The following is a 13,298-nucleotide window of genomic DNA, read 5'->3' as shown; positions in this document are numbered from 1 at the left end:
AGCGGCCTGGAGGTGGGGTCGCTGGGGGCGAGAGGGCGGTAACTCCGAGACCGGACGTGACGCAGGGCGGGTGGGCTGAGCTACGCAGGCCGGAAGCCCAGCAGGCGGTGAAGATGGCGGAGAACAGCGGTCGCACTGGCAAGAACAGCGGGAGCGGCGCGGGGAAGGGGACGGTGTCAGCAGAGCAGGTGGGGAGCAGGGAACGCGAAGGAGGGCAACTCGGCTGGGTCCGGAGTCGATGTGAGAACGAGGGAAGCCTGTGGCTGGTGCAGACCTTTACTCCAGTCCCACATTCGCGTGGCCACCCAGAGAGGGGCGGGTCCTTGGAGAAGCTAGCCGAGCCCCCGGGGAGAGAGTAGGCGGATTGGTAGGTGAAAGCCACGCCCCCTCGGGGTGTTGAGTGAGCCAGGGGGATAGAAAAGCTCTGAGAAGCAGGGTCTGGGAGGATGCGCAAGTCTGAGGAAAGATGGGTGGTCACTTTCCCTATTTTCCTCCGCACCTTCAAACAGGGTATGGCTGGGCAAGGCAGCTTCTAACGAATCCCAGGGGATTAGTCAACGGCTGGGAGTGTAGTCTGTTACTGGACCCTGAAACCACGTTGAAAATCGTCATCGCTCTGCAGAGACACGTGACTCACATACTCGAACAGTCTAGTGTTTCATACTATTTTGATTCGGGAGTCATTACTAGATTGAATTTTTTTTAGAGACCAGAAATCCTTTACTAAGAATCCGAGCATGCATTTCCCCTAGTGCCTTGCCTAGCACCGGGAAACGTTTGATAAATTAATCAGAAAAGCCCCTTGTGGCTTGGGAACCATGGTTTGCTAATAGTGGGGCTAGTGTTTACTAGGGGTGGGAAGAAATCTGCGTAATAGGGAAACGTAGTCAAAACAACAGCTTTTTATTTTTTTTTTATTATTTTTTTTTTAAAAAACTTTTTAAAAGTGCTTTATTTGCAGAGAGACTATGATTTGTGGCCTCTCCCGTTGCGGAGCACAGGCTCCGGACGCGCAGGCTCAGCGGCCATGGCTCATGGGCCCAGCCGCTCCGCGGCATGTGGGATCTTCCCGGACCGGGGCACGAACCCGTGTCCTCTGCATCGGCAGGCGGACTCTCAACCACTGGGCCACCAGGGAAGCCCCAACAACAGCTTTTTAAATTATAGTTTCATTTATCAGTTATTTGTTGAACAGTTACTATAGGCAGAGGTATTTGCATAAAGATCTTTAAAACTGACCCCTACAGTCAAAGAGCTTATAGTCTGGTGGGAAAAATATGACATACAAAATGTTAATGTGAGGCAGAAATATATCTAAGGGAGATATAAAGTGCTATGGAATTTTGGGGAGGAAAGAAGAGATAGTTTCTGACTTAGGGGGAAAAAGGCAAGGGAGAAGGAACTTAATACTTTTTGAGGGTCTGCCATGTGTCAGACATTCTGCTGGGTACAGGGAAAAAGATAAATGAAATAGACCTTGTTTTCAAGTTAACACAGACTCATTTGAGAAAAGACAAAGCAAACAGTTTTTTTTTTTGAATTTTACATTATTTTTTATACAGCAGGTTCTTATTAGTTATCTATTTTATACATATTAGTGTATATATGTCAATCCCAATCTCCCAATTCATCCCACCACCACCCCTCTCCCGCCACTTTCCCCCCTTGGTGTGCATACATTTGTTTCTCTACATCTGTGTCTTTATTTCTGCCCTGCAAACAGGTTCATCTGTACCATTTTTCTAGGTTCCACATATATGCGTTAATATACGATACTTGTTTTTCTCTTTCTGACTTACTTCACTCTGTATGACAGTCTCTATATCCATCCACATCTCAACAAATGGCCCAGTTTCGTTTCTTTTTATGGCTGAGTAATATTCCATTGTATATATGTACTACATCTTTATCCATTCGTCTGTTGATGGGCATTTAGTTTGCTTCCATGGCCTGGCTATTGTAAATAGTGCTGCAATGAACATTGGGGTGCATGTGTCTTTTTGAATTATGGTTTTCTCAGAGTATATGCCCAGTAGTGGGATTGCTGGGTGGTATGGTAGTTCTATTTTTAGTTTTTTAAGGAACCTCCATACTGTTCTCCATAGTGGCTGTATCAGTTTACATTCCTACCAACAGTGCAAGAGGGTTCCCTTTTCTCCACACCCTCTCCAGCATTTGCTGTTTGTAGATTTTCTGATGATGCCCATTCTAACTGGTGTGAGGTGATACCTCATTGTAGTTTTGATTTGCATTTCTCTAATAATTAGTGATGTTGAGCAGCTTTTCATGTGCTTCTTGGCAATCTGTATGTCTTCTTTGGAGAAATGTCTATTTAGGCCTCTGCCCATTTTTTGATTAGGTTGCCAAAAAGTAAGTTTTATAATGTTCCTCACGGGCCTTCTTAATGGCAGCTAGAGGAGGGACCTCTAACTAAGCAGGAGATTATGAGATTGGGGGGTGGGTGGGAAAGGGAAGTGTGGTATAGTGGGGTGGCTAAGAGTGTAATGAGTGCACTGGGTTCAGATAGATCTGTATTTGAATCACATTTCTACCTTTTACTACCTATATATGACTTCCCATGAGTTACTTTTGGTCTTCTTCTGTGGAAACGTAATGGTGCTTACCTCACTGTATTTCAATTATTAGGCTAGACAACGCATACAAAGTGTTTTGCACAGTGATTGGAATATATGCATGCTTAATAAGTGTTAATTACTTTGTTTTGTAAAAATGATAATCCTTCAGCTCAATTCTAAAGGATGAGAGAAGTTAGTCAAGCAAAGAAGGAAATGGAGGATTTTCTAGGTAGAGGGAATAATGTGTTTAAAAACACTGTGGCATGAAACTGCCTGACATGTTTGGGATGCAGGTGGACTTAAAGTTTGGGATGGACTGCAAGACTTGGACGTGGAGAAAAAGAGATAAAAGAGGAATCTAGGATGTCCCTCAGGTTTCTGTTTTTGATGGTGCCACAGGGAATGTAGGAAGATGGACAGGTTTGGGGAGAAAATAAGTTTGAATTTGCGTTTCTTGTGGGATATCCAGGTAGAGACATTTAGCAGGTTGTTTGATTTATAATCTTGAGTTACAGAAAGAAATCTGAGTTGGAGATACAGATTAGAGAATTATAAGTTTATAGATGGTAGACAAAGCCATGGCTGTGGATGAAATCACCTACAGTTTGTACAGAAAGTGAACAAAGAAGTAGAACAGGAGTGAAACTAATAGTTAAGGGGTGGTAGAGAAAAAGAAGCCCTCGAAAGAGACTGAAGAATTGTGGTAACTGAGTTCTGAGGCTTTCCTTGCTTAACATTCTCTGGCCTTTGTTTGTGTTCCAGAGAGAACACTGGGTAAAAAATATTATACTTATCACTGGTGAAAATTTGAGCCATATAGACAAGATGGAGGCAAGTGGCACATTGAGCTAGGCACTTTACTTGTTTTATCTTCTGTTACTTAATTACTGCCATTTGAAGTAGCAGTATTGTCCTCAGGATGTTTGAATTTCGGAGGCTTTAGCTAACTTACCCAGTGTCAGTAACTGGGAGAGCAGGGCTTTTAATTGAGGGCCTTGAGCATCAGACAGACCTATTTTTTATACCATAATCCTATTAGAGATATTTGGGCTGAGCCGGAAGGATTGGATAAATTTGAACAGGTGACAGTAGAAATAGAATATAGGGAATAGGGTAAGAAGAGATCTTACCCTATGAGGAAAGCATAGATTGACATGAAGTGCAGTGACTAGATTAGCTAAATCATGAGTTATAAGTTAGAAAGATGTAGTCCTTAAAGCAAGCTGAGTCTTTGCATGGCAAAGAATTCAGGACTTTTTAATGTAAGCAGTGAGGGAGACATAGAAGGGTATATGTTATACTATTAATTTTTTTTATTACATAAAATTATACACATTCATTTTAGAAATTGTAGAAAACACAAGAAGTACAAAATAAGAAATGAATTACCCATGATCCTACTTTACCTATGATCCTACTATCTAGAGGTAACTATTCTTACCATTTTGAAATATATCCTTTGAGAGGTTCCCCCCTCCTTTATGTTTTTGTATATGTGTGTGTAGATGGAAAGGGAGGGCCTGTATATTTTACATATTTAATTTTATAAAATTAGTATTATACACTATTTGCTGTTTGGTAATCTGCTTTTTTCTCTTAAAAAGATTTATTTATTATTTATTTATTTTAGGCTGCATCAGGTCTTAGTTGCGGCACGCGGGCTTCTCTCTAGTTGTGGCATGTGGGTTTTCTCTTCTCTAGTTGTGGCATGCAGCCTCCAGGGTGTGTGGGCTGTGTAGTTTGCCGCACGTGGGCCCTAGCTGAAGCGCATGAGCTCAGTAGTTGTGGTGTGCAGGCTTAGTTGCCCCTTGGCATGTGGGATCTCAGTTCCCCGACCAGGGATCAAACCCCCGGCCCCTGCATTGTAAGGCGGATTCTTTACCACTGGACCACCAGGAAAGTCCCCATAATCTGCTTTTTAAGCCTAATAATATATCACGAATATTTTTCTATGTCACCCAAGTGCTAAAAGAATTAAATTAGCAACAATGTATAGGATGGATTTGGAGAGTCCAAAAATGGGGAGATAATTTAGAAGACTGTTGCAGTAGTTCAGACAAGAGGTAATGAAGGCCTCAACTAGGGTGATGTCAGTAAGCCTAAGAAAAATTGCTGAGGTAGAGGCAATAAATTTGGCAGTTGATGGGATAAGGGTGTGTCCAAAGATGAAACCAGGGTTTCCTACCAGGCTAGAGTCATGTCACTAGCAGAAATAGGGGAGACAAGAAGAAGAGCAGTTTAAAATGGAGTAAAAGAAAATTCAGCTTTGAATGACCCGAGTTTAAGGTATCCACAGGACATTTAGGGGGAGGTGTTTTATAATAATAGCAGGCACTGTTTATTGACAATCTGTTGTCTGCTGGATATTGTCCTAAGTCCTTGATGTAATTAATGAATCCTCTCAACATCCTATGAGGCAGATATCTCCATTTTTTTTGAAAAAACTTAGATTAAAAGAAGTAACAACAACAAAAAAGTAACTTGGGAATTCCCTGGCGGTCCAGTGGTTAGGACTCGGTGCTTTCACTGCCATGGCCCAGGTTCAGTCCCTGGTTGGGGAACTAAGATCCCGCAAGCCTCATGGCCTGACCAAAAAAATAAATAAATAAAATGAATTGGGAGGTGAGGAAGTGGAGGCAGTGCATGTAGACTAGTCCTAAAATATTTGATGAAGAGAAGGGATGAGAATCATCATTTGACGATGGTCAAATCATCATTTGATAAGGTCGGAGAAATTTTTAGAGTTGAGTATGTTTGTCAGAAAAGGGGGCACTGAACTGAAAAGAAGATATTTAGTGCAGCAATAGCCCAGAAAATGCTTTTCCAGATGCATCCAGTCATAATTCTCTACCTCTTTTATTGTTCCATTGAACCCAATAAGAGTAAATATCATGTAGATGAGAAGACCAAAGGACCTTTTGGGGATAAATGTAATGATTGTAGATTTTCCCCAAAGTTATCAAAATTATATGGTATCAATTAAACAAAAAAGAAAGAAAAGAAAACCAAAATAAATCAAGTGGAAATAGTTTGACTTTTTTTTTTTACAGTTGTGTGTGTGAACTTTTTTTTTTTAACTTGTTTATCTTATTTATTTTATTTTTGGCTGCACTGGGTCTTCGTTGCTGCAGGCGGGCTTTCTCTAGTTGCAGTGAGCGGGGGCTACTCTGTTGTGGTGCACAGGCTTCTCATTGCGGTGGCTTCTCGTTGCGGAGCATGGGCTCTAGGCACGTGGGCTTCCGTAGTTGTGGCACTCGGGCTCAGTAGTTGTGGCTCGCAGGCTCTAGAGTGCAGGCTCAGTAGTTGCGGCACACGGGCTTAGTTGCTCTGTGGCATGTGGGATCTTCCCAGAACAGGGCTTGAACCCGTGTCCCATGCATTGGCAAGTGGATTCTTTTTTTTTTTTAACATCTTTATTGGAGTATAATTGCTTTACATTGTTGTGTTAGTTTCTGCTGTATAACAAAGTGAATCAGCTATACATATACATATATTCCCATATCCCCTTTCTCTTGAGCCTCCCTCCCACCCTCCCTATATCACACCTCTCTAGGTGGTCACAAAGCACAGAGCTGATCTCCCGGTGCTATGCGGCTGCTTCCCACTAGCTATCTATTTTACATTTGGTAGTGTATATATGTCAGTGGCACTCTCTCACTTCGTCCCAGCTTACCCTTCCCCCTCCCCGTGTCCTCAAGTCCATTCTCTATGTCTGGCAGGTGGATTCTTAATCACTGGGAACAACAAAAAAAAGATGATTGTGTCCTGTGTAAAATTATTTGTACATGCCAAATATGAAAATGTAAAGAGCTCTGCATGGTTGTAAGGCTTGAAGTTACTTTAGAATAGGAAAAATAGGGAATTCCCTGGCGGTCCAGTGGTTAGGACTCCGTGCTTCCACTGCAGGGGTCACAGGTTCCATCCCTGGTCGGGGAAACTAAGATCCCGCATGCTGTGCCGCACTGCCAAAAGAAAAAAAAAGGAAAAATAGTTGGTATTTTAATTGGATTCTTTTTCTGCAGGGATGTTTATATGTTAGATGATTTAATAGGGTTGAGAGAGTCAACAGTGACCTGGCCATCCCTACTCATGCCAGACTGCTTTAGGAGAACACGAAATAAGGGAAAGGGAAGGAAAATTAGGTCAAGCCATAGGGGAGAAAACCACTAGTAAGTTGTATTTTAGGAGGAAGAATGTGGGAATAGAGCATAGCCTCTCTGTCTTCATTACCTGGCAGACCTCAGAGATGGCAGGTTAATATCAGCTTATTTTGCGTTTAACTAAAAGTTAGTTGTCAGTTAGCTGCTAAGAGATTTCATTTTCTTCAAGTGCATCAGTGGCTGAAATTTTCCATAACAACTGTGGATAACTCATACACTTAGATATATTTACTTCAGTTTGGTGTTGTAATAAACTCTATAACTGGACCAAGAGGAAATAGGGGTTGTTAATTAGCAAAAGTATTTGAAGAAAAGTTGGAATTAAAATCTTTTTGCCTATAGTGTTAAATTGGTGGTTGAAAAGTAGATTCCTACTAATTACTAAGGAAAATAAGTTCAGGCCTCAGAAATTTTAGACATTTAAGCTGCGTTCATTAGTGTGTGTTAAATACGACATACATGCAGAAGAGTGGATGTCATTTGGGTGCTAGGAGAACATCTAGAGTCTAGTTTAGTTGTGGAATTTTCTTAGAGGAAAGTATTTTGATCTGTAACATTGACAGTGGAGAAAATGCTAATTATAAATGGAATAGTTTTGATATAGGCAATGAAGGTGAAGGAAAAACAGCTTGTAGATGAGTGAGATTTCCAAGGCGTTTGCTGAAATGAGTGGATGAAGCGGATTGAGATGAAAGGATGATGGATGGGAGAAGGAAACAAGTTGCTCTAATGACAAGTTCCTAGTCAAATTTATTCCTTCATTTATTGGGCAGTAGAAAGGCTGTAGGGGTGGTACAGGACAGTCATTTGGATTATCTTAGCTGTATATGAATCTTGCGGAGAGAAAGAGCTAGAGATAAGGGACCCTAGCAAAGATGAGGTGGTTAGTCAGTGATGGCAGTGAGACTAGAGATGATGTAAATGAGAGTGAGAGATTTGGCAGTGGTTTGAATGAATGGGCTCACTGCTCTCAGTGGACCAGGAGGGTCCAAGGTACACTTTGGGTTTGGAGAGAAGGTCATAATAGTAATTAATGCACTTCACTGCTTACAAAGCCGTTTCACATTAATTCATTCACGTGATACAACAGCCCTATGAAGTAGGTATCATCCCCTTTTACAGGTTAGGAAACTAAGGCTCAGAGACATTAACCCAGTGGTTCTCAGTTCTGGCTGCACATGAGAATTTCATGGGACATCTTTTTTTAAATACTGAGGCCTGGGCCTCACTCCCAGTGATTGTGTAATTGTTCTGAGGCTCCACTATTCACATTTTAAAAATGGTCCCCTGGTGATTCTAATGTGTAGCCAGGGTTGAATGAACAGGGCTAAAAGTCTGTCAGAGTTCATAAAGCCAAAATGTGGCAGAGGCAAAACTTGAAACCTGGTCTTTTGTCTTTCCAAATACAGTCCTCAGAGCCCTATACTAGAAGTGATGCTGGTGGTGGTGTTAGTACCCTGTCTGATTTTCACACTGTTCAATTCTCTGCTCAGTTTCTGGGGAACAGGAAGCTGGTGGTAATCACTTCTTTGGGTCTTTATGTGTGTTATTACGCTTCTTTTGTACCACTACCCCCACCCCCACCCCCAGGTTCTCATCCTTCAGGCTTCAGTTAAGGCATTATCTCTCAGGAAGCCTGTATCAGTTAGGGTTTAGAGGCTACAGATGCAGGCTTTGGGCAACTTATTTATTATTTTTTTTTAAAGAGTGTTTTAGAAGGACGGTGGTAGGTCACAGAATTGAACACAGTGAAAAGGAACATTAAACAACTAGGCCACACAGAGTTCAATAACTAGGGCAGCTTTGGGGATTTTAGGAATAGGAATGGAGGACCATCTTTATAGGACAACTATAGGTGTCTTAGCTCCAGCTGCCTTCTGTACCTGTTTGTCTCTACCCCAAATTCAATTCCTATAGTATAGAATATAGGTCACTGCCCCTGTGGTCAAAGAGCAAGGGCCCTGTGATTAGTAGCCTCACAAGAACCCCAGTGAATTAGGAGGGGCACTTGCCTAATGGGAGGGCTGCTGGGCGGACCCAAACAAGAGTTACTCGTTACATGGGACTTCCCTGGTGGCGCAGTGGTTAAGAATCCGCCTGCCAATGCAAGGGACACGGGTTCGGGCCCTGGTCCGGGAAGATCCCACATGCCATGGAGCAACTAAGCCCTGCGCGCCTAGAGCCCGTGCTCCACAACAAGAGAAGCCACTTCTCTTCGTTGCGGTGCGCAATGAGAAGCCCGCGCACCGCAACGAAGAGTAGCGCCCGCTCATCGCAACTAGAGAAAGCCCGCGTGCAGCAACGAAGACCCAACACAGCCAAAAATAAATAAATAAATAAAATAAAATAAAATAAAAAAAAGTTACTCGTTACAAAGCCTTTCCTGACATCCCTCTTTACCTGCAAGTTTAAGCTCCACTGTAGGTGCTCCAGTAGCTCTCCGCCCCCATTCCTATGTAACAAATGCCTAATCCTCACCGAACTAAGCTGCAAGATGGCCTAGCAAGTATCTCACCCCTAGTAGGCACTCAGTGTGGGGTGAATGGAATTCCAGACTTAATTTAGAAACTGCAAACTGTTCTACTCCTTTTCCAAGATAGGTGTCTACTACTGCATCTTTGTAAAGCCTGCTATCCTATGCTGACCCTCTGCCATTTCCACTGTCCCCTCTCTCACCTTTATCTCTTTCTCACCTTCTTAGGTAATCGCTGGCTTCAACCGCCTTCGGCAGGAACAGCGTGGCCTGGCATCCAAAGCAGCTGAGCTGGAGATGGAGTTGAATGAGCACAGGTGAGGAAGCCGGGAGAAGCAAACAACAGGAGAGTCGGATGGGCCCCTTTTTTGCGGGGGGGATGGGCCGTTTTGTAAGAGAGGGTTGCAGCAGAGTGGGACTGAATTCTCAGATCCTGCCTTGTCCTCCTACCTCAGCCTAGTGATCGATACTCTGAAGGAGGTAGATGAGACCCGCAAGTGCTACCGCATGGTTGGAGGGGTACTGGTGGAGCGGACTGTCAAAGAGGTGCTGCCTGCCTTGGAGAACAACAAGGAGCAGGTGAGCAAGAATCCCTGCGTAGATGCTCTGGGCAACCAAGGAGTAAGGAAAGGGAGGCCAGGGCTTTAGGGAATGTGGGGGAGGAAAGTGTGGGTAGGAACTCGTGTTGAAGGCAGCATAAATAGCCTATCAGCCTATGCTCTTTAGTTATGCTACGGCTAACTCCTTAGACAAAGGAGTTGCTGACTATGCCTCTTTTCTGGCTGAATTGGGGGAGGGGAGGTGGTTAGAGTGGAGTTTCTCACAGTGTAGTCCATGGCTGCGTATATCCAAATCACCTGGAAGACTAATTTAAAATGCAGCTTCCCGGACCCTCTCCTGTACCCACTGATTCAGAACCTTTGGGGATGGGAGCCATGAAGTGGCATTTTAAAAATAAGCAGCCCAGGTGATTCTTACGTATACTACAGCTTACAAACCTTGTTTTAAAGAAAGGAATACTTTTTGTGTCTGGGCTCTACTATTAATACTTGGTTAAAGCTGAGGTTAGAGGTATCATCACTCCTTCACTTCCCCCAACCATAGTCTGTAACAGATGGGGGAAGGGAGTCCTGAAATCCTTACATAATCCCTGTCGTTTGCCCTCTAGATACAGAAGATCATTGAGACACTGACACAGCAACTTCAGGCAAAGGGAAAAGAACTAAATGAATTCCGGGAAAAGCACAATATTCGTCTCATGGGGGAAGACGAGAAGCCAGGAGCCAAGGAAAACTCAGATGGAGCTGGGGCTAAGTCCAGCTCAGCTGGAGTGTTGGTCTCCTAGAGACCGAGGCCTTTGCATTTTTTTCTACCCTGATTCCCACTTCTTCTAATTTCTCTTTATTGTTATTATTTTCTCTGCTATTGTAATTTTTTTTTGTTAATTAAATGTTTTGTTCAGAATGCTTAGCTCTAGCCTGAAGCTTTCACCCAGTATTAGGGGTAGAATTTGCACGGGGCATGGGCAAGCATATGATTTGTGGTTTGGGGTCCATCTGGTTAATGGCTCACAATATCAAACTAGGTCCCATATTTTATCCTTTACCTTGCAAATAAAGATGCACCTCCTTATTTACTTCCCTCCCCGCCAAAAGATTCAGAAACAAACGTTAACTCTCAGGTTGAAATTTAATCAGCATTTGACATGAGGCAGATAGCTCTGGTGATAACTAAAGCTTATGAGTCTGCAACAAAACAGAGGCTTGGTGCTTCCCTGGTGGTGCAGTGGTTGAGAGTCTGCCTGCCGATGCAGGGAACAAGGGTTCGTGCCCCGGTCCGGGAAGATCCCACATGCCACGGAGCGGCTAGGCCCGTGAGCCATGGCCGCTGAGCCTGCGCGTCCGGAGCCTGTGCTCCGCAACGGGAGAGGCCACAACAGTGAGAGGCCCGCGTACCGCAAAAAACAAAAACAAAACAAACAGAGGCTTGGTGGTGTATCTTGGCACTATTCTTCAGATAAAGAGGTCCAGAATGCAAACCTGTGGACTAGCTGTCCTGCCATCCTCACCAAAACCCCCAACCAGGTAGAGCTGATCATTCCAAAGGCAGGTCCGATGGCCCACGCGTTTTAGTCCATGGTCTGCACAGGGGAAGTGGAACCACAGAGAAGGAGACTTTCCTGTTGGGTAAGGGCAGAGAGTGGTTATTGAGGCAGTAGCGCTTTGGCTTCCATGGGGCTCTTAACAAGACCAAAGATTTGCTCATTATTTTTCTCCTCACTGGATTTGTGGGCCTCTTCAAAATTTAGCATTCTGTGTATTCCTTTAATTTGTCGACTAAATCTTCCTTCTCCCTACCCCATTACTCCATCCTCTTTCTTTCTGTAGTCTGCAGGTTCTCCTATCTTCCCACCTTTTCCCCTTCTCAACCATTAAGCCCCTTCTCACGGGTATCATAGATGTAGAGGTCATTGCAGATGGTGTCTCGGGCTCTAGTCAGAGTTTCTCCACCAAACAGCACAGCAAAGGGCCCAACCACAGAACACGAGTGATGCCGGAGTCCTCGAGGCCCCTGCTGGGACCCCTGCCCACTGCTCACGAGACTTGCAAGCTGTTCCGTCAGACGGGGGGCAGCAGGTGGTTCCTCCTTGCGGGGGAGAGAAGGGACTGTCTGCAGAGATTTGGGCAGCCCCATTTTAGCCCCCTTCCACCCTTAGCAAGATGTGAGCAGATAATACCTTAATCTTCCCGTGACTCCAATGCCCAGCTACTTCTGCTTCAGCTGAGTTGCAGCCCCCAAAGAGCAATAGCTGGTGACCTGGGTGGGGCCCAGGACTTCGGAGTAGGGCAGCGCAGTGACCTGAACGTGAGACTGTGTGGTAGCCTTCTTCCTTATAGCTGTGAAAGTCAGGCCTGAGTTGGGTTTTCTTTAAAATATAAGCGCTGTACTGCCTTTTCCCCAACCCCCTTGCCAAGGATAGGAAGGAGACATGGGACAGTGCCATATGTAGTTCGGTTGAGAGGGAGGGTAATGTTGATGAGAGTTCAGCTATCTTAGACATGGAAGATTCCCGGGGAAGGAGGGTTCTAGGGTGAGGATATTAGATAAATTGCCTGCGAAGCTGTTTTTCCAGAGTGTAAGTGAGGGAGCATGAAAGGTTTTGGGCAAGGGGTGTCATACCAATAGGTGCGGGCGCCAGGGTCCAGCCTTAACGTGTAGATGCTTCCATAACGACGCTGAGTGCGAGTCCCGCCCTCCCTGCCTGCCACCCGCAGCTCTCGGTCGGAGAGGCGGGTACAGGTGTGACTACTGAGGCCGGCAGGGGAGCAGCTGCCGGGGGCGGCGGTCCACGCCTCCCACACACCGCGCTCGGTGTCCAGGGCGCTTACTGTGGCCAGGCGGCGCGACCCATCCCAGCCGCCCACTACACAGACCCAGCGCCCGCCCACCGGCGCCGCGTCGTGGTGGCTGCGCCTCGGGCCGCCCCGGGCTCCCACCCGCACGGCCTGGCCCTCAGCCGGATCGAAGACCACCATATCACTGCTCGGCTCTCTCGCTCCTCCGGCTAGGAGACCCCCCACCAGATAGAACCGTCCCCGCAGTTCGGTGCATGAATGAAAGGCCCGCGCCAGCAGCGGATCCCGCGCCACCGGCCGCCAAGTCCAGCCTGAGCCCCCTGTCCCACCCACCGCCCCGGCCATGGGCCCGGGGAGGGGCGGGCTGCGGGGCCGGCGGCCCGGAGCACCCCTACCTGGGGGCGCAGGCTTCCCCGGAACCGCCTCTACACTCCTACCGGAAGCCTGTCCGGGTCCCCACCTCAAACCACCTGCTTCGCTCCGCCGTCGCCCAGCAACCACTGCAGCGGCTGCAGCACGACCGCTGCAAACTGAAGGTCGCAAAGCACCGGTTACCGTGGAGACAGGAGACCTGGGTAGCCACCATGAATTAGTGTTGTCACCATGGCGACAGGAGCTGTGCGAGGTCAGTAAAAATCTTGAAAGTCTGTTAAATTCGGAAAGTCCGAGGACAGCCAGTTCCTCAGAAGGACCCATGTTATCCAAGATGTGAATTCACTTGGGACTATGACGT

The 13,298-nt window shown here is 45.7% G+C and overlaps 2 protein-coding genes across 2 annotated transcripts; one reads left to right on the top strand and one right to left on the bottom strand.

Moving 5' to 3' along the window:
• Nucleotides 1–72: 72 nt before the first annotated feature.
• Nucleotides 73–10,673, top strand: PFDN2 (prefoldin subunit 2). The gene is made up of 4 exons (XM_079934493.1): nucleotides 73–188; nucleotides 9,438–9,526; nucleotides 9,665–9,788; nucleotides 10,378–10,673. The coding sequence occupies exons 1-4, from the start codon at nucleotides 114–116 to the stop codon at nucleotides 10,552–10,554; spliced, it is 465 nt and encodes a 154-aa protein (XP_079790619.1). The 5' UTR covers nucleotides 73–113; the 3' UTR covers nucleotides 10,555–10,673.
• A 106-nt stretch (nucleotides 10,674–10,779) lies between these two features.
• KLHDC9 (kelch domain containing 9) lies at nucleotides 10,780–12,988 on the bottom strand. Its single transcript, XM_079934389.1, has 4 exons — nucleotides 12,390–12,988; nucleotides 11,947–12,106; nucleotides 11,657–11,855; nucleotides 10,780–11,388 (listed from the first exon to the last, which is right to left on the bottom strand). Exons 1-4 carry the CDS (start codon nucleotides 12,908–12,910, stop codon nucleotides 11,222–11,224), a joined length of 1,047 nt encoding a protein of 348 aa, XP_079790515.1. The 5' UTR covers nucleotides 12,911–12,988; the 3' UTR covers nucleotides 10,780–11,221.
• Nucleotides 12,989–13,298: the final 310 nt, after the last annotated feature.

Source organism: Stenella coeruleoalba, assembly GCF_951394435.1.
Source record: "Stenella coeruleoalba genome assembly, chromosome: 1".
In the NCBI taxonomy this organism is placed as follows: domain Eukaryota; kingdom Metazoa; phylum Chordata; class Mammalia; order Artiodactyla; family Delphinidae; genus Stenella; species Stenella coeruleoalba.
The sequence above is the reverse complement of the archived record's forward strand: the minus strand, read 5'-3'. Positions and strand labels throughout refer to the sequence as shown.